The sequence below is a fragment of the Rhinatrema bivittatum genome, chromosome 5 (genome assembly GCF_901001135.1).
Source record: "Rhinatrema bivittatum chromosome 5, aRhiBiv1.1, whole genome shotgun sequence".
Taxonomy (NCBI): Eukaryota; Metazoa; Chordata; class Amphibia; order Gymnophiona; family Rhinatrematidae; genus Rhinatrema; species Rhinatrema bivittatum.
Window position 1 is genome coordinate 368792241 of NC_042619.1, and position 27902 is coordinate 368820142.

The 27902-nt window shown below is 48.5% G+C and overlaps 1 protein-coding gene across 1 annotated transcript in view; it reads right to left on the minus strand.

Moving 5' to 3' along the window:
* Positions 1-27902, minus strand: part of TSGA10 (testis specific 10) — a 607624-nt gene that overhangs the window by 453012 nt on the left and 126710 nt on the right. Inside the window, exon 5 of the mRNA XM_029604773.1 lies at positions 23646-23848. Coding sequence (XP_029460633.1) covers positions 23646-23848 — 203 coding nt within the window. The remainder of the gene's footprint in view (positions 1-23645; positions 23849-27902) is intronic.

Here is a 27902-nt window from a genome sequence, read left to right on the forward strand (position 1 = left end):
TATAAATCTAAAATAATTTATCCTCATTTATATTTAAATAATTTTTGTAAATTTTCTAATACTAATGAGCCCCAGAGAAATGAGTTCACCTTGTATGAAGGAGGATCAAAGTAGAAACAACTAGCAATCAGCAAACAATTTACATTATATTCATCCATATTTATTTCAGAATTAAAAAATATTTCATATGCCAAAAAAATAGCTATAAGGAATAAAGTTCACTGCTAGGGAGTGTAGTAGACAATATGGGTCTTTCATAGTTATTTAAGTCCCAAAGCAATGATGATGTGTTTAATCAAATATGAAAGCACTTATTGCCCTTTCTACATTCCATAATTGTTCTTGAAAAGGTTCTCAAAACCAATTTAACACCTTCTCATATATATCTTTCAGAAACTTTAATAGAACTGAAGGCAAGTTTGGGGGAAAAAATCCTACAGCACTTTTTGCAGAAGTTTCTGCTTATACTATTTTTCTGTGGGTTTTTTAGCTCTTCCAGAAACTGTAGGAAAATAGATGCTTGGACAAAAGCAAGTTTGCTTACTGTAAATGGTGTTTTCTGTAGATAGCAGGATGAATTAGCCATTACATGTGAGTGACGTCATCTGGTGGCATTTATTTTTTATTTATTTATTTGTTGATTTTTATATACCGACATTCGTCGGAACATCATGTCAGTTTGCATTGTAACAAAATAACAAGAGAGAGAAATACAATAAACAGGGAAGGGAAGGGGGGAGCAGTAATGAAGGAGGAGAGAGGACAGCAGTAAGAAGGATAGGGAAAGAGAGAAATTTGATAGGAACATTTGAAGAAAATAAATTAACAATAGACAATATGTACAGGTGGGCTGGTAGGTACCAGACCAGTGATGGCAGTGACAGGGAGAGGTGGGGGGGAAATGGTAGGGTGGGCTTAAAAGAGGGTGAGGGGAAACTTAGAACAGAATTTAGGCGTCATTGCTTAGGGGGAAGAAACACTATATTTTGGAGTCTTGGAATGGACTCGTCTCTTCAAGATAGAGCTTTGAGCTCTACTGAGCATGTGCAGGAATTCTCATGTGGGCATTGCCTCACGAGCCTCCTCAGTCAATACCAGAGCCAAATCTAGCTATGTAGTTGACTATCCAGAGAGGAGAGCGAGTATTCCATTCTGCTATCTACAGAAAACACCATTTAGGGTAAACAAATTTGCTTTTTCTGTCAATAAGCAGCTTAAATTAGACATTACATTGGGGTGTCCCAAGCTAATGGTTGTAGCAGAGTAGTTATTTAGTAAGCAACCTGATCACCATGGTGGAGAGTGGACTACAGAGAAAACAGGTTATGCAAAACTGCCTGGATAAATTTACTATCAGCCCTTGCAAGGCTATCCAGAAAATAATGGGACGTGAAAGTATGAACAGAAGACCAAGTTGCCGCTTTGCATATGTACTTGATGGTCACGACCCAAAGATGAGCCACAGAAGAAGCTGTAGTTCTCACTTGATGAGCTTTAACTAAATCTGTGAGTTGTAATCCTGCTAAGTGAAAGCAGAATTGAATGCATTTATCCAACCAATTAGATAAAGTTTGCTTGGTGATCACAGCTCCCCATACAATTGGGGTTGTAGGACATGAAAAGTTGATTGGTTTGACAATGGGGATGATCTTTTCTTTGGTAGTATGTCAAAGCCCATTTGCAGAACAAAGTATGAAGGGATTTCTTGCCATCATGAGCATATGGCCTTGAGAAAAACTTTGGTAGCACAATGGATTGATTGATGTGAGAAGTGGAGACCACCTTTGGCAGAAACTTGGGGTGAGTTCAGAGAACCACTCTATTATGAAAGAACTATAAACTTGGAGTATAGTGAATAATAGCCTGAAGTTGGCCAACCCTTCATGCAGAACTAATGGCAACAAGAAAAATCACATTCCAAGTCAAAAATTTCAGTAGAGCCATTCCAGAGGCTCAAATGAAGGCTTCATTAAATGGGAAAGAATGACATTAATGTTACGCGAGCCGGCCACAGCAGACCCGCGGCTCGGCCCCCTCACTTCTTTCAAAGTGATCCAGCATCTGGTCCCTCGTCACTGGTGGCTGTGGGCCACCGGCCCCGTCCTTGGGCCACCCCTGGGGCCTCCGGCTCTGCTGCAGCTCCTGATGTTCCGCGTTGGGCCTCTCCGCATGGCCCACGGACAGACACCGTCCTGACCAGCGCTGCCGCGCCCATCCCTAAACACGCACAGCTAGTCCTTAAATAGGGCCCGCGGCGGGAACCTGGCCGCAGCCCTAGATGATGACGTTGGCAGAGCTCCGGTATATAAGCCCAGGCTCCGCTCTCTCAAATTGCCTTTGCAACAGGTCCCCTCGCTAGTCATTGCCTCTTCAGTTTCTGGTTCCTGATCCTGATTGCCTTTGTTCCTGTTTCCTTGTTCCTGTGTTCCTGTGTTCCTGTTTCTTCGTCTCTTCTTCGGATTGCTAACCTGGTTTGACCTCTGCATTGCCTGACTACTCCGTTGCCTCCAACCAGCCCCGGACCTCTGCATTGCCAGACTACTCCGTTGCCTCTCTCCAGCCCTGGACCTCTGCATTGCCTGACTACTCCGTTGCCTCTCTCCAGCCCCGGACCTCTGCACGCCATTCAGTGGCGTAGCCAGAATTGATTTTTTGGGTGGGCACAAGGTTAACATGGGTGGGCACAAGGCATGCAGGTCTACTAGTTGTTTTCTTACTGATAAATAATGCCGTATACTGCACCCTAGAATGGCTTTCTAAGTAGTTTGCAACAGCCATTATGTGTCATGAATGAAACTTTAAAATAATTTACTTCAATTATTTCAAGTTTAGAAAACAATCAAATCCAATCATATAATAAAACAAAAATTAATGTATTCTTTCATGAACCATCTTTGCAGAAACCTAGAAATCTTCATAAATACAATAAAATATAATTAATCATCAGAACAGGTGCAGCACAGAGCTAGGGCAATTCACATTACAAGTAACATGAAAAAAATAATTCAAATTCTGGTGTCATCTCAGCAAAAAATAACCCTCCACTGCTATTTTGTGAAGTAACAAATTCTTGCAAAGAAAGAGGCATCTGGAACCTTGCCATACAGTCACAGCACTGACTCTGAGGATTCAAACAGCAACCTTATGAAAAAGCAGCAATGGAAATACTACACCAGGCCCTAGAACATTAATATATCACCTACTGGAATAACAAAACAAGATGGCCTACTACTACAGAGAAACTATATGCTAGAAATACTGCATTTCTATCACACACAGAGGCAAAACTGAGACTGACCCTTACCTAATATAGAAATAAAAGAGACTATAAATTAGAAACAGAAACATGCAGATAAAGCCAAAATAGAAAGCCTGAGAAACTAAAATGTCTGAACAGTGGAATACTTAAGAAAGAGCAAAATACAAAAATATAAGAATGCACATTCCCAAAGATTCTCTCTCTCTCTCTCTCTATATATATATTTTTTTTTTTACCTTTGTTGTCTAATCTTTGTATTTTTCTAATCAGTTGGTCCTGGTCTCTTTTTCCTATTTTTTCCATTGTCTCATTTCCTAATTCCTCTTCAGTGTCTTTTCTACTACTGTCTTCTTCCCTTCCACACACACACATATATACATACATGCTTTCTCTCACAGACTCCCTCACACACTCAGGCTCTCACTCTCGTATGCTCTTCCCCCCCCCCCCCCCCCCCCCCGGCCCCAAGCTCACATTCTCTGCAGACATACATACAAGCTCTCACTTTCTCACCCCTCCCCAGGCTTATATTCTTATGCACACACAGATGCACATCCAGGCACCCATTCTCATCCACACACACAAACCCATACTACCATTCTCACCCACACATACACACATTTAAGGTCCCATTCTCACCCACACATACACACATTCAAGCATCCATTCTTATCTACATATTCAAGCTTCCATTCTCACCCACAAACACAAACCCAGACTCCCATTCTCACCCATATTTACACACTTTCAAGCTTCCATCCTCACCCACACACATTCAAGACTCCATTCTCACTCCCATACACACCCAGGCTCCGATTTTCACCCACACACACACCAAGACTCCCATTCTCATCCACACATACACATTCAAGCCTGTGCACAGTTTCCGTTTCCTCCCCAGAGCAGGAAGATCAGCTGGCCTCTCCTGCTGCCACTGGCCTCCTGCTATCTTCGGGCCATACGGCTGACCGATCTTCCTGCTGGGGTGGGGGAAGCGGAAGCTGTGCACGGTGCTTCCGCTCTCCTCCCCCTGCCCCCCCCCCCCAACAGGAAGATCAGTCGGCCGTACGCAGGAGGCCGGTGGCAGCAGGAGAGGCCAGCTGATCTTCCTGCTCTGGGGGGAGGAAGCGGAAGATGTGCGCGGTGCTTCAGCTCTCCTCCCCCTCCCAAACAGGAAGATCGGTCGGCCATATGGCCCAAAGATAGCAGGAGAGGCCAGCTGATCTTCCTGCTTTGGGGGGAGAAAGTGGAAGCTGTGCACGGCGCTTCCGCTCCCCCCCCCCCCCCCTGCAAACAGGAAGATCGGTTGGCCATATGGTTGCAAGACCGCTTCCCCACGTGTGCCGTGATGGTGCGCCAGGCATGGGTTCTCCTCTTCACTGTCGCGGGGATGGGATCCCGTGACAGCCTTGCAGTTCTGGTGTCAGTTGGGTGGGCCTGGGTCTAAATTGGGTGGGCAGCTGCCCATCCAGGCCCACCTGTGGCTACGCCACTGATGCCATTGCTCCTCTCCAGCCCTGGACTTCTGCTTCGTCTGACCATCCTTTTTGACTCTCTCCTCGCCTAGACCTCAGCCTTGCTTGCCACTACTTCCAGACTGCTGCCAGCTCTGATCCCAGCTTGCTTAAAGACGCCTCTACAGCCTTTGTCCTGGACGTGGTTCATTCAGGCTTCGGCCTGCTCTTGCTCGGGCACCCTCTGTCAGACTGTGTTCCTATTGGCGCCCGGGTCTCTGGGACTCCACCTTGTCCAGTACAGACTGATACCTACACTGGTTGCTGCCTCTGGGCTGACCTCAATCCACCCATCGACGGCCACAGACAGAGGCCAAGTAAGTCCAACCAGCCCAAGCACCCAAAGGCTCAACCCACGGGGAACGAGGGCTTGTATTGGTGAAGCACCAGCTGGCCTCCATCCATCAGCCCTCTCTGCCTGCCGACAGTGGGGAGCCATAGGATCCCTCATACAGGCAGCGTCAATCCCACCTCAGCCCACCTCCAGTGCAATAATTAAGATCCATAGTAGAGAAGGTTTTTGATCCGGAGATTTGACACATAACAGCCTTTTCATGAATCAAGATATTAGTGGATGAGTGGATATCACTTTACTGTCCACCATGTCATGGTAGGCTGCTATGGCACTAAGGTGTACTTGCACTGAAGATTTGGCAAGACCTGAGTTTGAAAGATGAAGAATATAATGTAACAGATGCTGAGGCTGACATGAGAAAAGCTCAAAAGCCTTTTGTAAACACTTAGTATCTTGCTAGTGTGGTGGTTACTACCTTTAACCAATAAGCCTTGATACTATTGATGCAACTCCAACATTGCTCTCTGCTTCAATGGCAAGAGGAAAAGGGAAACTGGATTCATACAGCAACCAATGAGGGCCCAAGTTTTATGGTCTGGGGAACTGTCAATAGGCCTGTGCTTAGAATGGTAAAAATCTGGGGGGGGGCAGCAGGCTGGCTATTTGCTGCTTTTTAGCAGTGCTGATCTCACTCAGCAGAGAACAGCCCTTGCTTCCTACTTCAGCTCCTCCCCCCAGGCAGTGTTCAGGGAACAGGAGAGGAAGGGGTGTGAGCCTGCAGCACACAGAGCAAAAAGGGATCATTTTGGGGAGATTAGGAGGGGCAGAGTAGAGATAATTGGAGGGTGGTAAGAAAAGCTGGGGGATGAGAAGAGGTTCTACTGCTATGTACGTCTCTGTGTGAGACAGAGGGGAACAAGGGTAGGGGGCAGTATTCATGAGTATGAGAGAAGGGATTAGTGCCAAGTGTATGTATATGTCATATTGGGTAGGATACTAGAGAGGGGATGCAAGATGGAATAGGACCAGAGCATGGTAAAAACACTTCCCTCCTCTCTTCCACTTACTGCAATTCAAATCCTCCCTCACTTGATCTTGAATTCTATCCCCCAAAATCTGGAAGCTCCCTTCCTACCACTCTCCTCTCCCCAGATCCTGGAACTCACTCTCCAACCCTTCCTATTTCCTCCTCATCTTCCTCAATATAAGAACCTGCCTCTTTCTCCCTCTTCTTCCCATTCCAGTTTCCTAATCTTCCCCATCATCCATACTCTCCATCCCTAGTCCTCTATCCTTCTCGCACTTCTCCTCCTTTATCCTCGACCTATTCCTGATCTTTCTCCCTTGCTCTCCCCATCTCCGAGGTCTCCTCCCTGTACTGATACTTGAGATTATTTTTCTTCACTAATAAAAATAAAATACATTTTACTAACACATATATGGTGAACCTGAAGATGTAGGAGACTAGACTGATGAAGAGTAGTAAGTCACCTGGACCGGATGGTATACACCCCAGGGTTCTGAAAGACCTATAACAATTAATTTGTAACCTACCATTAAAATCATCCGTTACATATGAAGACTGAAAGGTGGACAATGAAACCCCAATATTTTTAGAAAGGGTTCCAGGGGTGATCCTGGAACGATAGACCAGTGAGCTTGACATCAGTGCCGGGAAAAATCATGGGAACTGTTACAAAGAATAAAATCATAGAACATATAGATAGACAGGATTTAATGGAACAAAGCCAGCATGGATTTACCCATGGGAATTCTTGTTCACAAATTTCCTATATATTTTGAAGGGATGAATAAACATGTAAACAAAGATGAACCAGTAGATGTGGTATAATTGGATTTTCAGAAGGTGTTCGACAAAGTCCTTCAGGCTTCTAAGAAAACCAAAAAGTCATGGGATAGAATGCAATGTCCTTTTGTGGTTTGCAAAGATAAACAGTTCAGTGCCTTAGGGATCTGTACTTGAACCGGTGATTTTGAATATATTTATAAATGATCTGGAAAGGAGTACGACGAATGAGATGATCACATTTACAGATAACACAGAATAGCTAAATCTCAAGCAGATTGTGATAAACTGCAGGAGGATCTTGTGAGGCTGGAAGATTGGGCATGTTACATTCGCCGGCCACAGGGCTCCGCAGCCAGCCCCACTTACCTCCCGCTGCCCTACAGCATCAGCAGTGGGCCCCGGCTCTCTGGCAGCGGTGGGGAGCCACTGCAGACACAGGCCACCCCCTTCCCGGGCCCACCAGAGTCTCTCCTCCGTCTTCGGCAGCCGGGACGCCGCTGACTGCCGCCCCCGACATGGACCTCTCCTATGCACGCGTGTGCCTCCTCCCGCGATTTAAAGGGCTGGTGGCAGGAAAATGCTGCCGGCTCCTCCAGATGATGTAATTTAGTCCAGCCTATTTAAGGCTGCATCGGGCTCCCAGGAGGCAGCTTGGCAACAGGTCTCCTAATCCTGTGTCCCAGATCCTGCCTTCCAGCTCCTGTTCCGGATTCCTTTTCCCTCGGACGCACCTTGGCTCTTACCCGGCTTGCCTCTTGACCTCTTCTTCTGCCACCTATCTCTGACCTCCGGACCGTTCTGCCGCCTGCCTCCGAACCGGACCTGACCGCGCCTTCTGTCTACCTCGGCCCATTGGTCACTCGTGACCCTCCACCTCGTCTGTCCGTGCCTTCGGGATCGTCCATGCAGAGCCCCACCTAAGACTAGCTGGCCCCAGGTCCCAAGGGCTCAACCTGTGGGGAACGAGGGCTGGTAGTGGTGAAGCTCCAGCTGACCTCTGCTTCCCATCCGGCCTCACCTCCCTATGGTGGGGACCTGCAGGGGTCTCCCTCGCAGGTAGCACCAACACCACCTCAGGCCAAGGGTCCACACTTTGTAACTGATTCGTAACAGATTGCCAAGCCCATGGACCCAGTGGAGGCATCCACCTTGCAGGCCATTCCGGGCCTGGCTCAGAGGAGCCTAGAGCAGCAGAAGGTCTTAGAAACCCTCACTACGGCAGTGGAGCAACTTGGTGCCAGTCTGGATTACGCTGTCTCGTTAGGTCCGTCTGTTTGTCCGGATCTGGGTTACGTGGCCCCCATACCGACTGCATGCCCCATCATAACACTCCCTGCTCCTCCACGTTTTTCCGGGGACCCTCAACACTGTCAATGCTTCCTGAATTGATGCATTTCTGCCTCCAGCCTGTGCTCTTCCCTGATGATGCTATGAAGACCACCTACATCCTCTCATTCCTGGATGGCAAGGCTTGACCTGGGCTTCTCCCTTATGGGACCACTCTGATCCTGTCCTGCGGGACCTGCAAGGCTTCTTGGCCCTCTTCCGCATTGTCTTCGACAATCCTGGTTGGCAGACTGCCTCTGAGTGGTCTCTCCTCCACCTACACCAAGGCTCCCGTTCCTTAATGGATTACGTCATCGAGTTCCGGACCCTGGCCTCAGAACTCCAATGGGGCAAGGACTGATTTCACTCCACCTTCCTAGATGGACTAGCTGCCTGGATAAAGGATGTGCTGGCGGCCCGTGAGTTACCTACCTCCCTAGACGCCCTCATAGATCTAGCTGGCCGCATAGACCGCAGACCCGTAAATTGCAACCTTCAAAGAAGCATCCACCCGCTTCCCAGCGCTCCCAGCATTCTCCTTCTCCCAAGCAGAACCCCACTCCAGCTGGAGCCACAGCAGAGGAACCCATGCAGCTGGGTCGCGGCAAGCCAGCCCCTGAAGAGCGCCGCCGACGCAGGTGATCTGGGCTCTGCCTGTCTTGCGGCTGGTCATGTAATAGCCCATTGTCCGGTACGTGCGGTAAACTCTTGGGACTAGGTCACGATGGGGGACTATTCTTAGGCCTGATTTCACCAGCTCCCCCGCTTACCCTTCCCGTGACACTCTCGGTGGGTAATCATGACTTTCATACCCTAGCACTCATGGACTCCGGAGCAGGAGGGAACTACATTCTGAAGCAGCTGATGAAACACCTCCAGATTCCCACCTGCCGCTCCCCTAGTGACACTTGTGCTCTCATCCATCCATGGCGAACCCCTACCAAGCAGAATTACTCACACCACCGTTCCTGTTAAGCTCCGCATAGGCTCCCTCCAAGTGGAGCACTTGGTGTTCCAAGTCATCAACAAAGCCATTCACCCAGTGGTTCTTGGTCTATCGTGGCTCCAGCAGCATTCCCCCAATTTGATTGGGCTTCTCTGCAGCTGTCCCAGCGGGGCCCATCCTGCTGTACCTCCTGCCTGGAGACGGTCACTGCCCAACACTGCCTCGCGATCTAGCTCCTCCCTACTGGTCTTCCACCCCAATACGCGTCCTATGTGGACGTCTTCTCGAAGAAGGGAGCGGACACATTGCCACCTCATCGCCAGTATGATTGTGCCATCAACCTCCTACCCGACACTGAGCCTCCCCAAGGAAGGGTCTACCCACTATCTCTTACCGAGACCCGGGCAATGTCGGAATATATTCAAGAAAACCTGGCCAAAGGCTCCATAGAGAGATCCATCTCCTCCAAAGGGGCAGGCTTCTTCGTGGCGAAGAAGGATGGGATGCTTCGCCCGTGTATCGACTACCAGGGATTGAATGCCATCACCCAAAAGGACCACTATTCCCTGCCACTCATCGCGGAACCTTTTGACCACCTACAATGGACCAAAGTTTTCTCCAAGTTAGACCTTTGGGGGGCCTACAACCTGATCCGCATCCGTGAAGGTGACGAGTGGAAGACGGCTCAGGGAGTTTCCTCTTCCTGTTCCTTGACTTGGTAACGAGTCTGCTTTGCTTTGGTGGAGTCTTCTGTGCTTCATTGAAGCCTTGGTTCCTGTTCCTGCCTTCTGAGCCCCACTCCCGCTCCCATCCATTGGTTCCTGCGGACGGATCTTCTGGCTTCGACCTCAGACTGGCTCTCGGTGACTCTCTGGCTTCTGACCCTGGACTGGCTGTCGGCGATCCTCTGGCTTCCGACCTTTGACTCCCGGTGATTCTCCCGGCTGTTATCCTACTGCCTTCACAGGGACCCACCTAAGACCAGCTGGCCCCGGCACCCAAAGGCTCAACCCGTGGGGAATGGGGTTGGCATTAGCGAAGCTCCAGTCGGCCCTGCTCCAGCTCAGCCTCACCTCTAGATGGTGGGGACCTGCAGGGGTTCGCCCTCTCAGGTAGCACCAACTCCCCCTCGGGCAAAGAGTCCACATTCTCGTCAGTTAACCCAACAATTTTATGGCAGATTTGCTTCAAAACTCTCATGCTTATCCACAAGGCACTAAGTGATGATGTCCTGATTTGCCTTATTATGGATTTATACACCTTCTATTAAGATCTTCAAGATGTAATTTGCTTGATGGTCCCTCAATTCTTCTAGTCAAACTTACAGAATCCCGGGCACAAATGTTCTCTTCAGTGGGTCCATTACTATGGAATGCTCTGACAGCCCCTTTAAGAATGACAGTCTGCACCTAAATATTCAGGACGTAACTGAAGGGCTTATTTGGAATAATACCAGCTAGATGGTTTGTGGTGACTCAACATTAACGGTGCATGGACAGTAGTTGTCAATTACAGGTATGGGTGGTTAGCATGAGGATTAAGTCTTGTTCTGCAGATATTTGGTCATTTTATGTTAGATGATACATATTGTTTTGTTATGGTTTTACATTTTTACGTATGTAATTATTATTACCTATCTAGGACCATGGATAGTGTGGCAGAACTGCCAAAGACACTGTACTAGACATGGCCGAAGATCAAATCCTAGGACCTGATTCTCCAATCCAGTCCTTGTCACTATCTTCTGGAGATCAAGAATACTGTCCTTGGTCTGCACTGCACCATTCTATATACAGGTGATAATATCATGGAAATGTAAAGGAGGTGGACCCTTGAGCCGAGATAAGGTTGTTGTCACCAACAAGGGAAGGCCCCTGGCGGTTCTCATCATTGGGAGGCAGTTCCGAGACAGAAGACCCAACAGGACCTTCACCTATACCAGCCCACGTTCCCCGCGGGTTGAGCCCTTGGCTGCCGGGGCCAGCAGGACTTAGGCGCGAGCCTCTCTAGGTGAAAAACCAGGCGACAGCAGGCAGAAGACACATCGGATGTACCAAGTGTCAAGGCATGCAGCAGGCTAGGAGGAGCAGAGGACAGGCTGAGGTCAGGGCAGGCAGGGGACAAGCAGAGACAATGAACCAGGCAGAAGAACAGGGCAGGCAGCAGACAAGCAGAAACCAGAAGACAAGCAGGGTCAGAGCCAGAAGATCAATCCAAAGAAGCTGGGAGTGAGGAAGGGCTGGAGGAGGAATCAGGCAGATGGGAGCAGGAACAGGGCTTGAGATTGGAGGATCCGGAGCAGGAGGCAGGAGAACAGTGGGCAAAGCAGGATCAAGATGCAGACAACACACACTCACAGGGAGCTGGACCTATTGCTGAGGCAAAGAGGAGGCAGCAAGGCAAAGTATTTATACCTGCCTTGCCCGACAACATCATCCTGGGCCACTGGGAACTTTCCCACCTCTGGCCCTTTAAATCTGGCCCAGGCGCGCACACGCGCCTAGGGGGCCCAAAGATCACTCTGGCGGTGGTGGCATTGGGAGCACCACAAGCAGGCTGAAATGGCAGCAGACCGCACAGGACCGTGGCAACGGAGGGGGATATCGGATTGGGCTTCCACCTGTGTAGGTGAGGGGACCCGGCCGGGCTCCCCGAGGGCTGGGGCGCCTAACAGTACCCCCTCCTCTAGGCCCCCTCATAGAAGGCCAGGGTTTCCCAGGATGGGAGGTATGGAATTGCTGGAGTAAGTTCTTATCTAGTATATTGGAGGCAGGCTCCCAGGTGTTTTCATCAAGCCCGAAGCCTTCCCAAGCAATCATATATTCCCATCTTCTGTGATTGCGTCTCACATTTAAGATCTCCTTTACTTGGTATACTTGCTCCTCCTCCGCTACCAGCTGCTGAGGTTCCGGGGGCTTTCACTGAGGCCAGGCATACCAGTGATTTGAGGAGAGACACATGGAATGAATTATGTATCTTCAGAGATGGTGGTAGTCTCAGATAGTAGGTGACTGGGCCAAGTTGCTCTGCGATAGAAAAAGGGCCGATGTATCAAGGGGCCACTCTTATTGAAGGTACACACAGGCAGATGTGGCGAGTGCTTAGCCACACTTGATTCCCGAGATTGAAGTGAGGCGCCGGTCGCCGGTGTTTGTCAGCTGTTCTTTTAGCCTCGACCACCGCCTCACGGAGGTTCCTTTGTGTACGAGTCCAGAGGGCCAGTAGCTGCTGGGCGGAGAGCTGTGCTGCAGGAGAAGGAAACAAAAATGGCGTAGGAAGCCAGTTGTCTCCCATAGACAATTAAAAATGGAGAGGAGCCGGTTGCAGAGTGAGTGTGGGAATTGAAAGAGAACTCTGCCCAGGGGAGAAGAGTGGACCAGTCATCTTGTTTGTCATTTTCAAAAGAGCGGAGGAATACCTTCAAGGCATGATTAGTGTGCTCAGCTTGACCTTTGCCCTGAGGGTTGTAGGTAGTTGTGAAGTTGAGGTGAATGCCAAACTTCTTGCAAAGCGAGTGCCAGTAGTTAGCCGTGAATTGAACTCCATGATCAGAGGCAATGAGCTTCCGGAGTCCGTGGAGATGGAAGACCTGCTGGACGAAGAGTCTGGCATGCTCTGGAGCCAAGGGGAGCTTAGGATGTGGAGTGAAGTGGATCATCTTTGAGAACCTATCAACTACTACCCAGATGACGTGGTGGCCATCCGAAGGGAGTAGGTCAACTACAAAGTCCGTCGATAGGTGTGTCCATGGCTCCTTGGGAATGGGTAGAGGCTGAAGCAGGCCCCAGGGGTGTCCTGTCAAAGGTTTCTGTCTGGCTCAAGTTGGACAGGAGTCCACATAGGCTTTGAGATCACGTGCTACATGTGGCCACCAGTAATAACATTGTAGCAGGTCAAAGGTACGAACTCTTCCTGGGTGTCCTGTGGTGAACGAGTCATGGGTCCAACTCAGGACCTTCTGTCTGAGACGAAGGGGGGCCACAGTTTGCCCTGGCAAAAATCTCTGCATTGCGGTCAGGAGTACTTTGGCAGGATCAATAATAAAGTCGGACCTTGTAGGAGTTTCTTCTGCGTCGAAGGCCCTGGAGAGCGCATCTGCACGCACATTCTTGATGGCCAGACACTAGCAAAGGACCAAGTTAAATCAGCTAAAAAAATAGTGACCAACGGGCCTGACAAGGATTTAGCCGCTGGGCTCGGCTAAGGCACTTGAGGTTTTTGTGGCCCATGAACACTGTGATGGGGTGTTGCGCCCCCTCAAGCCCTTGCCGCCATTCCTCAAATGCTATCTTGATGGCGAGGAGCTCCTTGTCCCCAATACTGTAGTTCTTCTCGGCCAGGGTAAACTTGCAAGAGAAGTAGGAGCAAGGAAGTAGTGTTCCCTTCGCAGAGTGCTGGCTTAATACGGCTCCAACAGCAAAGTCAGAAGCGTCGACCTCCAAAGTAAAGGGACGTGAGGGGTCAGGATGGCAAAGTCAGGATGGTGAAGGAATGTGTCCTGCAAGAAGGTGCGCCTGAGTTCGTCGAAGGCGGCGATAGCTTCATGTGACCAGTGCTTGGGGTCTTCCGTATTTTTGGTTAATGCAGTGAGTAGAGCCACCATCTGAGAGTAGTGTGGGATGAAATGCCAGTGGAAACTGGAGAACCCGAAGAAGCGCTGTAGAACACAGAGTCCAGAGAGTTGTGACCAGTTATGGATGCTGACGTCCTTCTCAGGGTCCATGTGGAAACCGGTAGCGGAAACAATGAATCCCAGGAACAGGAGGGACTCCTGTTCGAAGAGACATTTCTCCAGTTTCGCATATAATTTGTGGTCTCGTAGGCGTTGAAGTACCTGTTTGACTTCCCGACGATGGGACAGAAGGCCTTGATAAAGGCCTTCTGTCCCTTACACAGGCGCCCCTCCTCCACTGGACGCACACGTGACGTCATCACCCCTCGACCTAGGGGGATTTAAACTTGGGAGCCGCTCCCAGGCGCCCTTTCCCGCGGCGACCAACGCGATCGGAGGACGCCCGAGCAGAGGCAGAAGCAGGAGCTGGGAGAAGGGGCCGCGCAGTCGGCGCTTGAGCCCGTCAGGGTAAGGCCCACTTTTTTCTCGCTCTTACCTCCGAGGGCCCCTGCGCCGACCACGGGCCATCTGGCAGCTCATCTGCCTGCCGTCCTTAAACCGACGAAGCCCTCAAAGACGCCGATCGCCTTACACAGGCGCCCCTCCTCCACTGGACGCACACGTGACGTCATCACCCCTCGACCTAGGGGGATTTAAACTTTGGAGCCGTTCCCAGGCACCGCGTGCCAAAGGCGCGCGACAAAGGGGCCTGCCCCTTTCTGCGCCCCTTCGTGCGGACCCTGAGAGCGGAGCTGAACCACACAGAGGCAACCAAACACACAGCACAGCCTTACCAAACAAACATTCATCATCCAGACTACCAGTCTTCCAAACAAGCCCTCTACAATACAGACAACCCAATGAGACGCCGCAGTCTGCACTAACGACACAGCTTAAACAATAAGTCTTCACTGCTCAGACAACCAGAATCCACAGTTGCAGACAAACAGACAGCACTGACTTATAATCAGACTACACAGACATCACAAATAACGAAACTAACTAAACTACCAGACGCCATCACCAGACAACTCAACCACTACCCAGACAACCAGACGCCATCACCAGACAACTCAACCACGACCCAGACAACCAGACGCCATCACCAGACAACTCAACCACTACCCAGACAACCAGACGCCATCTCCAGACAACTCAACCACTACCCAGACAACCAGACGCCATCTCCAGACAACTCAACCACTACCCAGACAACCAGACGCCATCACCAGACAACTCAACTAATACCAAGACAACTAAACGTCATCAATTAAACAACTCAGCTACTGATCTGACATCCAGTCGCTTCATCACTGACAACTCAGCTAGCTCCTAACAATGCAAAATATGTGCCACGGTCTCCCAATACCGATTCTCCATCATCGAACGCTACTCACAGGAAAACCAAACATACTCTACAATCAACGCACCTACAAATCCCTTATCCCTATCATGATTACTCCAATCACACAACTTCTAGGATTCACTCTTTTTTCACTGATATTATTTAATGCTCAATCACCATCCAAGAAATCTCTGATTTTAAATGACCTTCTCCTAGATGCAAACCCAGACCTCTGTGCTATAACAGAAACGTGGTTTAAATCTACAGATATAGCTTTAATTAATCAACTACCAACTCAGACCTACGACTTTTTCTCGATCCCACGACAGAAAAAAAGGGGTGGGGGCATTCTCCTAGCAGCTAAGAAAGAACTCAGATTCTCTCATCACCCAATCAAATCTGACTCGAAATTGGAAACAGGTCTTTTCAAATCAGACTCTCTACAAATCCTTCTAGTATATGCCCCCCCAGGACTTCTAGAAGCGGATCCATCACCCTTCCTAGAAATCTTAGCATCTTATCTAAAACCAGACTCCCCAACGATAATCCTAGGAGATTTCAACTTGCACGTTGATAACACCACACTCTCTACCAGCTGCGAAACCATTCTTACAGCCATGTCTGCAATGGGATTCAAACAAATAATCAATGAACCTACCCACAAGGCAGGTCACATACTGGACCTTATCTTTGTGAACTCAGGTATAACACATTCACTTGCAAAAAAGTTCCCTGGTCAGACCACTCTTTAATCTCCACCACCTTCTCAATGACCCAAACGAGCAATAAACCCTCCCCTCAACACTCATTTCTCTACAGAAAAGTATGCGCCTCGGATGAACTCAGCAATCATCTAATCACGGAACTCTCACACATAGACGTCACATCACCTAATGCAGCCATAAATTCCTGGTCTACTATAACAGAAACTGTGGCAAACAAACTTTGTCCGTGGACAACAAAAAAAGTCAAACAAGGCGAGTCAAAAAGACAGCCATGGTTTACTAACGAACTGAAAAACCTCAAACTTAACCTGCGTCAAAAAGAAAGTAAATGGCGTAAAGCCCCTTCCCCCTTTACACTTTCTACATACAAACTCGCCCTCCAATCATACAAGAGCTCCACTTTAAAAACAAAAAGGGACTTCTACGCACATAAGATTCATGACATTATATTCGACTCCAAAGCGCTATTCACATTTGTCTCCAATCTAACTCAGGCCAACCCTCCTGACATACCACCTAACCAAGCTCAAACAAAAGCTGATGAGCTGGCATTCTTCTTCAGTAAGAAAATCACAAACCTGCTAACACAATTAAAGCCTAATACAGGCACACCAGCCAGCAATTACGCACTCCATAATAAAGACATCTCCCTCCAGTCTCTTGAACTCACCACTTCCTCAGAGATCCAAACACTTCTTAAGAAAATGAAACCCTCATCTCATCCACTAGACCAGATCCCATCTAAATTACTACTGCTAATCCCGGACACCATAACCAAAACCCTAGCGGACATCATAAACTGCTCATTCACCCAGGGTTTCTATCCAGACGACCTCAAACTAGCATCCATTAAACCGCTCCTCAAGAAGCCTAACTTGGACCCCAAAGATCCTAACAACTTCCGTCCAATCTCCAATCTGCCTTTCATTGCCAAGGTGATGGAGAAACTAGTTAACACACAACTATCTGATTACATAGAAGAACACAAAATTCTATTCCCTACTCAATTCGGTTTCAGAAAAGCTTCAAGCACAGAATCCCTTCTAATCTCACTGACTGACTACATTATATTGGGCCTCGACAAAGGACAGGCCTTCCTACTGATTTTATTGGATCTATCGGCAGCTTTCGATACTGTTAACCACGCCATATTACTAAACCAACTGGCGAACATCGGTATTGCAGGATCAGCACTAACATGGTTCAAGACATTCTTAGAAAACAGAGGTTTCAAAGTTAAAATCCACAACAAAGAATCCCCCAGATACCCATCTTCACAAGGAGTTCCTCAGGGTTCCTCTCTCTCACCAACACTTTTCAACTTATACCTTCTCCCGCTTTGCCAACTGCTAAACAAATTGAACCTAAAACACTTCATATTCGCCGACGATGTCCAGATTGTGATCCCCATCAAAGAATCCATCACTAAAGCTCTAGAACTTTGGGAAAACTGTTTTCAAGAAATTAACGATCTCTTATCCAGCTTAAATCTTATTCTAAACCAATCAAAAAGCGAATTCATGCTAATCTCTCCAGATAATTGCAAAATCACTACAAACCCGCCAGCCAACTTGCAAATCTCAAAAGTAAGAGATTTAGGAGTTTCTATAGACAACCGGCTAAATTTAAAATCGTTTATCAACCAAACAACCAAAGACTGCTTCCACAAACTGCACGTATTAAAAAGAATAAAACCCCTATTTCATTTCCATGATTATAGAACAGTGCTCCAAGCAATAATATTTGCGAAAATTGATTACTGCAACTCTATCCTACTAGGTCTCCCATCATCCCACACTAAACCTCTCCAAATGATACAGAACACGGCAGCAAGAATTCTAACAAACAAAAGGAGAAGAGATCACATTACACCAGTCCTTAAAGACCTTCACTGGTTACCAATCCACTACAGAATAATTCATAAGTCCCTCACCACAATCTACAAAAATATCCATGGACTGGCTCCACTCCATCTACAAATAGCTCTCAAAAAACACTCCTCCAACAGACCCATCAGAGAAGCATATAGAGAATATCTACAAGTACCTCACAACAATACTACCCAACATATAACATTGAGAGATCGGGCCTTCTCCACAGCAGGTCTCCCACTATGGAACTCAATCCCCTTAGAATTACGACAGGAACCATGTCTTCCAACCTTCAGGAAGAGACTTAAAACATGGCTGTTCATGAAAGCATTTCCGGACCCTTAATGATTCACTTCCATCAAATGCAGCAACACTGAGCATCTTCTATTAAACTGAAACAGACAATACCAACCAATCACTACAATGTTTTACTTCTTGTTAAACTTTTTATCTCTCCTCTAACTCTAATCCCAGTTAGAATAACCCCTGTTTTATTGTAACTTTTTCTTCTATGCACTTGTTATACTTTTGTAATGTATACTCTTACGTTTTAGCTATGTACGTTATAATGTATTGCTCACCCCTTGTTTTATGTAAACCGACAAGATACGAACTTCCGTGAATGCCGGTATAGAAAAAACACAAATAAATAAATAAAATAAATAAATAAAGAGATAGAAGATAACACTTGAGTAGAGCATGTCATGAAAGACCTCATTTATTAAATGCTAGAAGTCCACTGGCGCATTATATAGGCCAAAAGGCATCACTAGTTATTCATAGTGGCCGACCCTGGTATTAAAAGCGGACTTCCATTCATTCCCAGGTCTTATGTGAATGAGGTTGTAGGCCTCTCTAAGGTCCAGTTTGATGAAGAATTTAGCCCCTTGCAGATAATCCAGCAATTCCAGGATCTGAGGTAGTAGGAACCAGTTCTTTATGGTGATTACATTCAATCCCCGGAAATCGATACAGGGGCGCAGTGAGCCATCTTTCTTTGTGATGAAAAAGAAGCCGGCTCCTGCCGGTGAAGTGGAAGGTCGGTTGAAGCCTTTTCCAAGTTTTCCCAGATGTATTCCGACATGGCTTTGGTTTCAGGGTAAACTCGCCCACTCGGTGGAATCACGCCCGGAAGGAGGTCAATCACGCAGTAAAAGGGCAATGTTAAGGTAAGGTCTCTGCCTTTTCCTTGGAGAAGACATCCGCAAATTCGGCATACTGGGGCGGCAGGGTCAGAGGGGTGGTAGCTACAGATAGGGCTGGCCGAGGAATTCCTTGGAGATAGGTGGTGCGGCACTTAGGGCCCCAGGCGGCTATCTGTAAGATTCCCCAATCGATGTGTGGGGAATACTTCTGAAGCCATGGCAGGCCCAAAACCACAGGGTGTATTGCCTTTTCAAGAATAAGGAAAGTGAGCTCCTCTTCATGGAGAATCCCAATACGAAGACTTACAGGGGCTGTCATATCAGTAATTCAGCTGGGCAGGGGGATCCCCATGAATGGATGAGATGATCAAAGGAGGTTCCCTGGGCAGAGTGGACAGGCCTAGTTGTCTGATGAGCTCCATCATAATAAAGTTTCCGCTGGTACCAGAATCAATCAAGGCCAGGGTGGTAAATTCCCCGTGGGCATGATGAATCATCACAAGAATGGTGCATTGGGGAGCAGGGATACTGCAGCCCAGGGTCATCCCCCCACTGACACCTAGGCTCTGGCGTTTCCCTGCCTCTAGGGGCACTGGGCCAACATATGGCCCTTACTGGCTCAATACAGACAGCACCAAGGTGCGCCACAGTCGTCTCTCTTCAGGAGAGAGTCAACTGCGGCCGAGTTCTATAGGCTCATCTACCAGAGGTGACCTGGGCTCGGCAGGAGATGGAGGTGCCATGGGCCAGGAGAAGGATGGAGCCAGGACCACCGGTCTGTAGGGAAGTCATGGCTCACAAAGACGTTACTGCAGCCACCGGTCGATCCAGCGAGCGAGGTCGATAAGAACCTCCAGGCCCTCAGGCAGTTCCCGGGCAGCCAACTCGTCCTTGACTCAGGTGGACATCCCTTCCAAGAAGATACTGCGGAGGCTGTCTTCTCACCACCCCAGTTTGGATGCTAGGGTGCGAAATTCCACAGCATAGTCCGCCAATGGGTGCGACCCTTGGCGTAGGTGGAGGAGTTTGGAAGCCGCAGTAGACTGCCATCCTGGCTTGTTGAAGACTTGCTTGAACACTTACACATAGAAAGAAAGACAGACATAGAAACATAGAAATGACGGCAGAAGAAGACCAAACTGCCAATCCAATCTGCCCAGAAAGCTTTCACACTTTTTTTTTTCTCATACTTATCTGTTACTCTTGGCCCTTATTAGTATCTTTTTGGTTCTAGTTACCTTCCACCCCCGCCACTGATGTGGAGAGCAGTGCTGGAGCTGCATCTAAATAAAGTATCTAGCTTAATTGGTTAGGGGTAGTAACTGCCACAATAAGCAAGCTACTCCCAAGCTTATTTGTTTACCCAGCCTGTGCAATTCAGTCCTTGTTGGTTGTTGTCTGAATATAAATCCTCTTTTCTTTATTCCCCCCTCCACAAAGCGTGGGAGATCTTGGAGCAGGGGGTCGCCTCACTCCCAGAGAGGGGAGGCCCAAGCCAGTGTTTTGCCATCTAAAAGTGACAGGATGAAGGTTGTCTTGATGCTGTCGTTGGTGAACTGGGCCGGCTGGAGGGAGAAATGCATAAAGCAGTGGTTTAAGAAACCATGGCACTGCCGGGAAACTCCTGCGCAGTGAGGAGGCGCCGGTAAATGAAGAGCTGCTGTTGGAGGAGTGGATACTGGAACTGGAGCTGGAGGAGTGCTGGGAACCGGGGAGGTGTCCAATTGATTAGCCAGGTATTTCACGGTTGTGGCCAGCATGTCCAGGCACTGCAGTTGTTGCTGCAATCTCTGGGCCAGTCTGGGAATAGCCTGCAGGCCGGACAAGTCCTCTGGGTCCATGGCCTTGGCAATCTGTAAAGGAGGTGGACCCTTTAGCCGGATGAGGTTGTTGCCACCACCAAGGGAAGGCCCCTAGCGGTCCTCATCATTGGGAGGTGGTTCCGGGAGAGAAGACCCAACAGGACCTCCATCTATACCAGCCCACGTTCCCTGCGGATTGAGCCCTTGGGTGCCGGGGCCAGCAGGACTTAGGCGCAGACTTCTCTAGGCGAAGAACCAGGAGACAGCAGGCAGAAGCCAGTCGGGCATACCAAGGGTTGAGGCAGGCAGCAGGCTAGGAGAAGCGGATGCCAGGAGGGGATCAGGGTAGGCAGCGGATAAGCAGAGACGAGGAAGCAGGCAGAGGATCAGGGCAGGCAGTGAACAAGCAGAAACCTGAAGACAAGCAGGCTCAGAGCCAGAAGATCAATCCAAGGAAGCTGGGAGAGAGGAAGGGCTGGAGGAGGAATCAGGCAAATGGGAGCAGGAACAGGGCTTGAGACTGGAGCTGGAACAGGAGCAGGGTCCAGAGCAGGAGATAGGAGAACAGCAGGTAAAGACAGGATCAAGATGCAGACAATATGCACTCACAGGGAGCTGGACCTTTTGCTGAGGCAAAGAGGAGGTGGCATCATCCCGGACCATGGGGAACTTTTCCACTGCTGGTCCTTTAAATCTGGCCCAGGCACATGAGCGCACATGCTTAGGGGGCCAGAGGATCACTCCGGTGGCGGCGGCATCAGGAGCACCATGAGCAGGCCGCAACAGCAGCAGATCATGCTAGACTGCGGCAATGGAGGGGGACGTCTCAATGGGGTTCCTGCCCATGCAGGTGAGGGGACCTGGCCAGGCTCCCCAAGGGCCGGGGCACCTAACAGGAAAAAGGTGTGTCCTCGTGATAACCCATGAATCTGGACTGGTATAGAAGGACGATAAGAAAGCTGACCTTTTAACATGCTTACTTTGCACCTGCTCATGTTCAAGAGGAAACAATATGGGTTCTTTCCCTTTTAGAACCAGTGCAATGAAAGTGAGCTAAGTAAACTAAAACAGCCCACATACTTTGACAATGCAGGTTATTGAAAATTACCTCCATAGGGTATGACTACAATGAATAGCTAAACATTCAAACAACTATGTGCGGCAGTATATACATGCATATATGCCCACACGTAGATCTACGATAGTATTTTATAACCGGAGCATATAAGCGCGTATTGTAAAATACACATATCTTTACCCCAGAAGATACACACATATGTATGTTCAAATATTGAAACACATGTACTTTTTCTACCTATTTAAAAAATGTACATGCAAATATTTTACATATGAAAATAAAGTAGAACTTATCTGTGTAAAACCCGCATATTTTAATACATGAGTACATAATTGGAATTCATCAATTTACCAATTACTCCATCAGTTCACCCAGTCCTTCTCCATATCACTGAGACCTTCCTGATTCTTTAGCCTGAACCCCAAGTTCACCCAGACCTCCCACCTAGCTAGTAGGGATGTGAATCGTTTCTTGACTATTTAAAACAATCGTCAGATATATTTTAAATCGTCAAAAATCGTTAGAGCCGCGATACAATAGCAGTTCCCCCGATTTATCGTCAAAAAATTGTAAATTGGGGGAGGGCGGGAAAACCGGCACACCAAAACAACCCTAAAACCAGCCCGACCCTTTAAAACAAATCCCCCACCCTCCCGAACTCCCCCAAAATGTTTTAAATTACCTGGGGTCCAGTGGGGGGTCCCGGCGCGATCTCCCGCTCTCGGGCCACGGCTGCGTTAATAGAAATGGTGCCGGTGGCCCTTTGCCCTTACCATATGACAGGGCAAAGGTAGCGCCGGCGCCATTTTGGTTCCTGTCACCCGACATCACGAGAGCGGGAGATCGCGCCGGGACCCCCCCACTGGACCCCAGGTAATTTAAAACATTTTGGGGGGGGTTCGGGAGGGTGGGGGATTTGTTTTAAAGGGTCGGGGTGGGTTTTAGGGTTGTTTTGGTGTGCCGGTTTTCCCGCCCTCCCCCGATTTACGATTTTTTACAATTTTTTAACAAAAAAAACCATGACGATCAGATTTCCCTCCCGCCCCAGCCAAAATCGATCGTTAAGGCGATCGATCACACGATTCACATCCCTACTAGCTAGTACTACATAATAATCTAGTCTAATATTTATTTATAGAGTTTTATATACTGTCATTCGGTTTCGCCATCATAACTGTTTACAAGTTTCGATGGAATAAAGTATGTTAACATAGACATTATGAGCAAAATTACAGTTATAGCAATATTAAGTTAGGTATACATTTTTATACATTTTCAAACGGTTGCAGGAGGCAGTAAGGATTAGGTTCACATGGTATTGTGGCAGATAATTAGCAGGTATAAAATTACATGAATAAACTGCCAAATGTATGTGTGTAAGTGTCTTTTAAAATAGCAACTTACCTGTGTAACTGTTGGCCTTTCCCTGGAACATCCCTAGATCGCCCCTTTTTTATACGAGTACTGTATATGTGCATGCGAAATGTAATGTACTTGCACACTTTCACCTTTTAAAAAATACTGATTACGCAAGTACAGGTTTCTTACGTGTATATATGCTAATATTTATGTGTGCAACTCTTTAAAATTCATCCCAAAGGTTTTTATCAAGATCCCTTGGAAACTATGGAAAATTATCTGAAAACCTATGGGAAAACTGCAGGCAGACACCCTACAGCTTAATCAAAGGCATATGCTATTTGCAAAAGAAACAAAGTTGCAATAAAGGAGAAAACAAATCAGCACATTGTTTGTAAAATATAAGAAATTCAGAAAAGCATGGGAAATATCAGAATATTTTCCATGTTAATTAACACTCCTGCAATTTTCTAATGGCCTTATATTTTATGCTAATGCTTTCAAACATTTCACTGTTTCTTTTCTTTTCAAATGAACATGGCATTACAGCACACTGACCTGGAAAGTTGGAGAACAGACTCGTGCACGGCCTCGTGAAGGGCTAAGCCTCTGACTGGAGCCTCTGCTTCGTAACATTTTAATCAGGTTCTCAGTTTCTCTTTTGTAATGATCCCTTTCTTCTTCCAAAGTCTTAACAAAGGAATCTAATTTAGAAGGACTCATCCCTTGCCCGTTTTCAGTTTTTAAAATATTGGTTTTACCTGAATATTAAAATAAAAAAAAATCAGAAAATTATTTTCACAGTGATGATGCTTAATCATTTGTAAAAGGGGAGGTAATTTTCAAATAGTTGAACATTTATGTGTTGAGTAAAAAAAATATTTTCTTTTATTAGTTTTAAATGTATTACCCAGTAACATTATTGTGTGTCCCCTGGTCTTTGTACTTTTTGAAAGAATAAACTGATTAATATTTGCTCATTCTATACCACTCATTATTTTATAGACCTCTATCAGATCTCCCCTCAGCCGTCTCTTCTCCAAGCTAAAGAGTCATAACCTCTTTAGCCTTCCTTCATAGGGGAATCATCCATCCTCTTTATCATCTTGGTCACCCTTCTCTATACCTTTTCTAAATCTGCTACATCTTTCTTGAGATGTGGTGATCAGAACTGAACACAATACTCAAGATGATGTTGCACCATGGAGCGATACAGAAGCATTATGATATTCTCTGTTTCATTAAGAACATGCCATACTGGGTCAGACCAAGGGTCCATCAAGCCCAGCATCCTGTTTCCAACAGAGACCAATAAGAACCCAGCAAATACCCAAAAACTAAGTCTATTCCATGCTACTGTTGCTAGTAATAGCAGTGGCTATTTTCTAAGTCAACTTAATTAATAGCAGGTAATGGACTTCTCCTCCAAGAACTTATCCAATCCTTTTTTAAGCACAGTTACACTAACTGCACTAACAACATCCTCTGGCAACAAATTCCAGAGTTTAATTGTGCGTTGAGTGAAAAAGAACTTCCTCCAATTAGTTTTAAATTTGCCACATGATAACTTCATGGAGTGCCCCCTAGTCTTTCTATTATCCGAAGGAGTAAATAGCTGATTCGCATTAACCTGTTTTAGACCTCTCATGATTTTAAACACCTCTATCATATCCCCCCTCAGCCATCTCTTCTCCAAGCTGAAAAGTCCTAACCTCTTTAGGCTTTCCTCATAGGGAAGCTGTTCCATTCCCTTTATCATTTTGGTCACCCTTCTTTGTACCTTCTCCATTGCAACTATATCTTTTTTGAGATGCGGCGACCGGAAATGTTGTTGTGAACGGTGTTTTAATGTGCCCATGGGCCTCAGCCCAACGCAGACCTTCTGAGCTGAACCAAGGGTTGACGGTGGCCCCGCATGGCTGAACAATCTGCCCTCGGCCAGGCCGGCAATCTCCCATGGCCAACATCTGTGGATGTTGGAAGGTGAATGGTCCTCCGACCATTCCGGGCCTTTTCGGACCTGCTGCAAGCAGCATGGAGCAGCAGGCCTGGCCTGAGGTTGAGGGCAGACGGGCCTTGACATGAAGACATGACTATGGAGTGATGCGACGGCATCCAGACGAAGACACATGGCTGATGCAATGGCATCCAGGACGAAGACACATGGCTGATGCAATGGCATCCAGGGACGAGACTCTTGACATCCACGAAGGCAACACGAGGCATGGACATTGGCACTGTCTCTCAGGGCGCCCTACTCAGGCCACCCGCGGGACTGAGTCACGGACCACCCTGTCCATTATGCGCCCTACACAGCCTACACGGACCACGACAGGAGCGGACAGCATAGGAAGACACATCTGGGACATGACGGCTCAGGAGAACAGGATAACCGTCCACCGGCAGGCTAGTCCTCTCAGGAGTACTGCATCTGAGGGACCCCCAGCCTACCGGACCAGAAGGCTCGAGAGCGAAGACGAGGCATGGAGTAGGAAGGAACATCACGGAAGGCAGGAACACCAGGACAAAGGAGATCACGAAGACACCTGGACATGGACCTCAGGCATGAAGACAGAACATGACACAATGGACGAGGCGCGGAGCTCCACGGAGAGAAGACGACCTTACACAGGCTCTGGCAGGCAAGAGCCTCCAGAGTGAAGACTCATGACGATGCAAGGCACTGAAGAACTGACGGAGCAGCCCTTTATAGGGCTGTTACAGGAAATAGTCCCAAAGGTGGGGCCAAGACACTTCCTGTGTCTGGCCCTTTAAATTGTAGAGGAAGACACGGCTGCGCGCCTAGAGAGAGTGCAGGAAGCTGTGCAGGACCGCAGACAGCGGCCTGCACCGACATAGTCGCGTAGGAGCGTAAACAGAGGCAGGACTGAGCCTGGACGCAGGCTCCAATGTCGGCAGCGGCTCTAGCCGCTGCAGGAGGCCCCGGGGGAGGCTGCAGCCGCTACTCCAGCCCGGGGCTGCGGCCTGAACGCCGCGAAGAGGCAGATGACGTCAGGGGCACTCCCAGCCCCAAAGAAGGCTGCGGCTCCAACCGCGGAGCGGAGGAGAGATGCAGGCGGCCTCTGGGCCACGTGGGCAGGCCGACGGCGGCGTCCTGCCGCGTCGGCGAAAATAGCTGCCTTGAGTTGGTGAGTCAGTGAGCCTGCTCGCGGGGAACACCTGCGGGCAGCGTTCATAACAGTACCCCCTCCTCAAAGCCTCCCTTCCTCAAGCCTCCTGTCAACAGCTCAAGGATAAGGGTATCAGTCCATACCGGATGGAGGTATTCGAGGGTCCCAAAAAATGTGAGCTGGTAACTCCAGGGACAGTATGAACAAAACAAGGCAAAGCAGCAGAAACATAGAAGACAAACCACAGGAAACCAGACAAGAACAAGACAAAACAGAACACACCACAGAAAAACAAGAGACACGACCAGAGACCAAGGGCACGAGACCGAGAGGCAGACGAGACCGAGGGAACACGGGACCAAGCAAACACGGGACCGAGGGAGCAGTGACCGAGCGAACGGTAACCGCATGAGCAGCGATTGAGCGAACGGTGACCGCACGAGCAGCGACCGAGCGAACGGTGACCACGCGACCGACAACACAAAAACACAAAAGAGGGAGCAAGGGAACGGAGAGCGAGGGAGCGGAGAGCAAGGGAACAGAGAGCGAGGGAGCGGAGAGCAAGGGAACAGAGAGCGAAGGAGCAGAGAGCAAGGGAACAGAGAGCGAAGGAGCAGAGAGCAAGGGAATAGAGAGCGAAGGAGCAGAGAGCAAGGGAGCGGAGAGCAAAGGAGCAGAGAGCAAGGGAGCGGGGAGCGAAGGAGCTCAATGAGCGAAAGAGCCAAGAGCGAGAGAGCGGAAAGCAAAGGAGCGAAGGGCAAAAGAGCAAAGAGCGAGGAGCAAGGAAGGGAAACGAGGGAACGGTAACGAGGACGGGGAACACACAAGCGGAACCCAACAAGCAGGAAAGAAAACAAGAGGAAAACAAACAAACAAGCAACCAACACACACAGCACGGACAATACAAGACAGACAAACGAGCAACAAGCAAGGACCAACAAAAAGCACCCAGAAATACCAAGAAGACCTGGGGGAGGGAACCCAGGGCGCGCAAGAGAAAACCAGCAAAACCAGTGGGGGTGCAGGCGCCTCCTGCAGGTCGTAAAACCCCAACCTGGCAGCAAGATGAAAAAAAGTCTGGAGCAGGCGCCTCCTGCAGGTCGTTAAAAAAGAATCCAGACAGCTGGCACCTCCAGCAGGTAGTGACTATGGCAAACTGGCACCTCCAGTAGGTCGTACACAGAACATCCTGAAAAATTTTTCCGGTCCATAGACAGTCCAGGACATGGAGAAAAGACTGTGGAACAAGGCGAATCCATCGGCGGGACACCACCGTCGGGCACATGGCCTTGCATTCTGTTGTGAACGGTGTTTTAGTGTGCCCATGGGCCTCAGCCTGACACAGACCTTCTGAGACGACCCAAGGGTTGACGGTGGCCCCGCATGGCTGAACAATCTGCCCTTGGCCAGGCCGGCAAGCTCCCATGGCCAACATCTGAGGATGTTGGAAGGTGAATGGTCCTCCGACCATTCCGGGCCCTTTCGGACCTGCTGCGAGCAGCATGGAGCAGCAGGCCTGGCCTGAGGTTGAGGGCAGATGGGCCTTGACATGAAGACATGACTATGGAGTGATGCGACGGCATCCAGACGAAGACACATGGCTGATGCAACGGTATCCAGGGACGAAGACACATGGCTGATGCAATGGCATCCAGGGACGAAGACACATGGCTGATGCAATGGC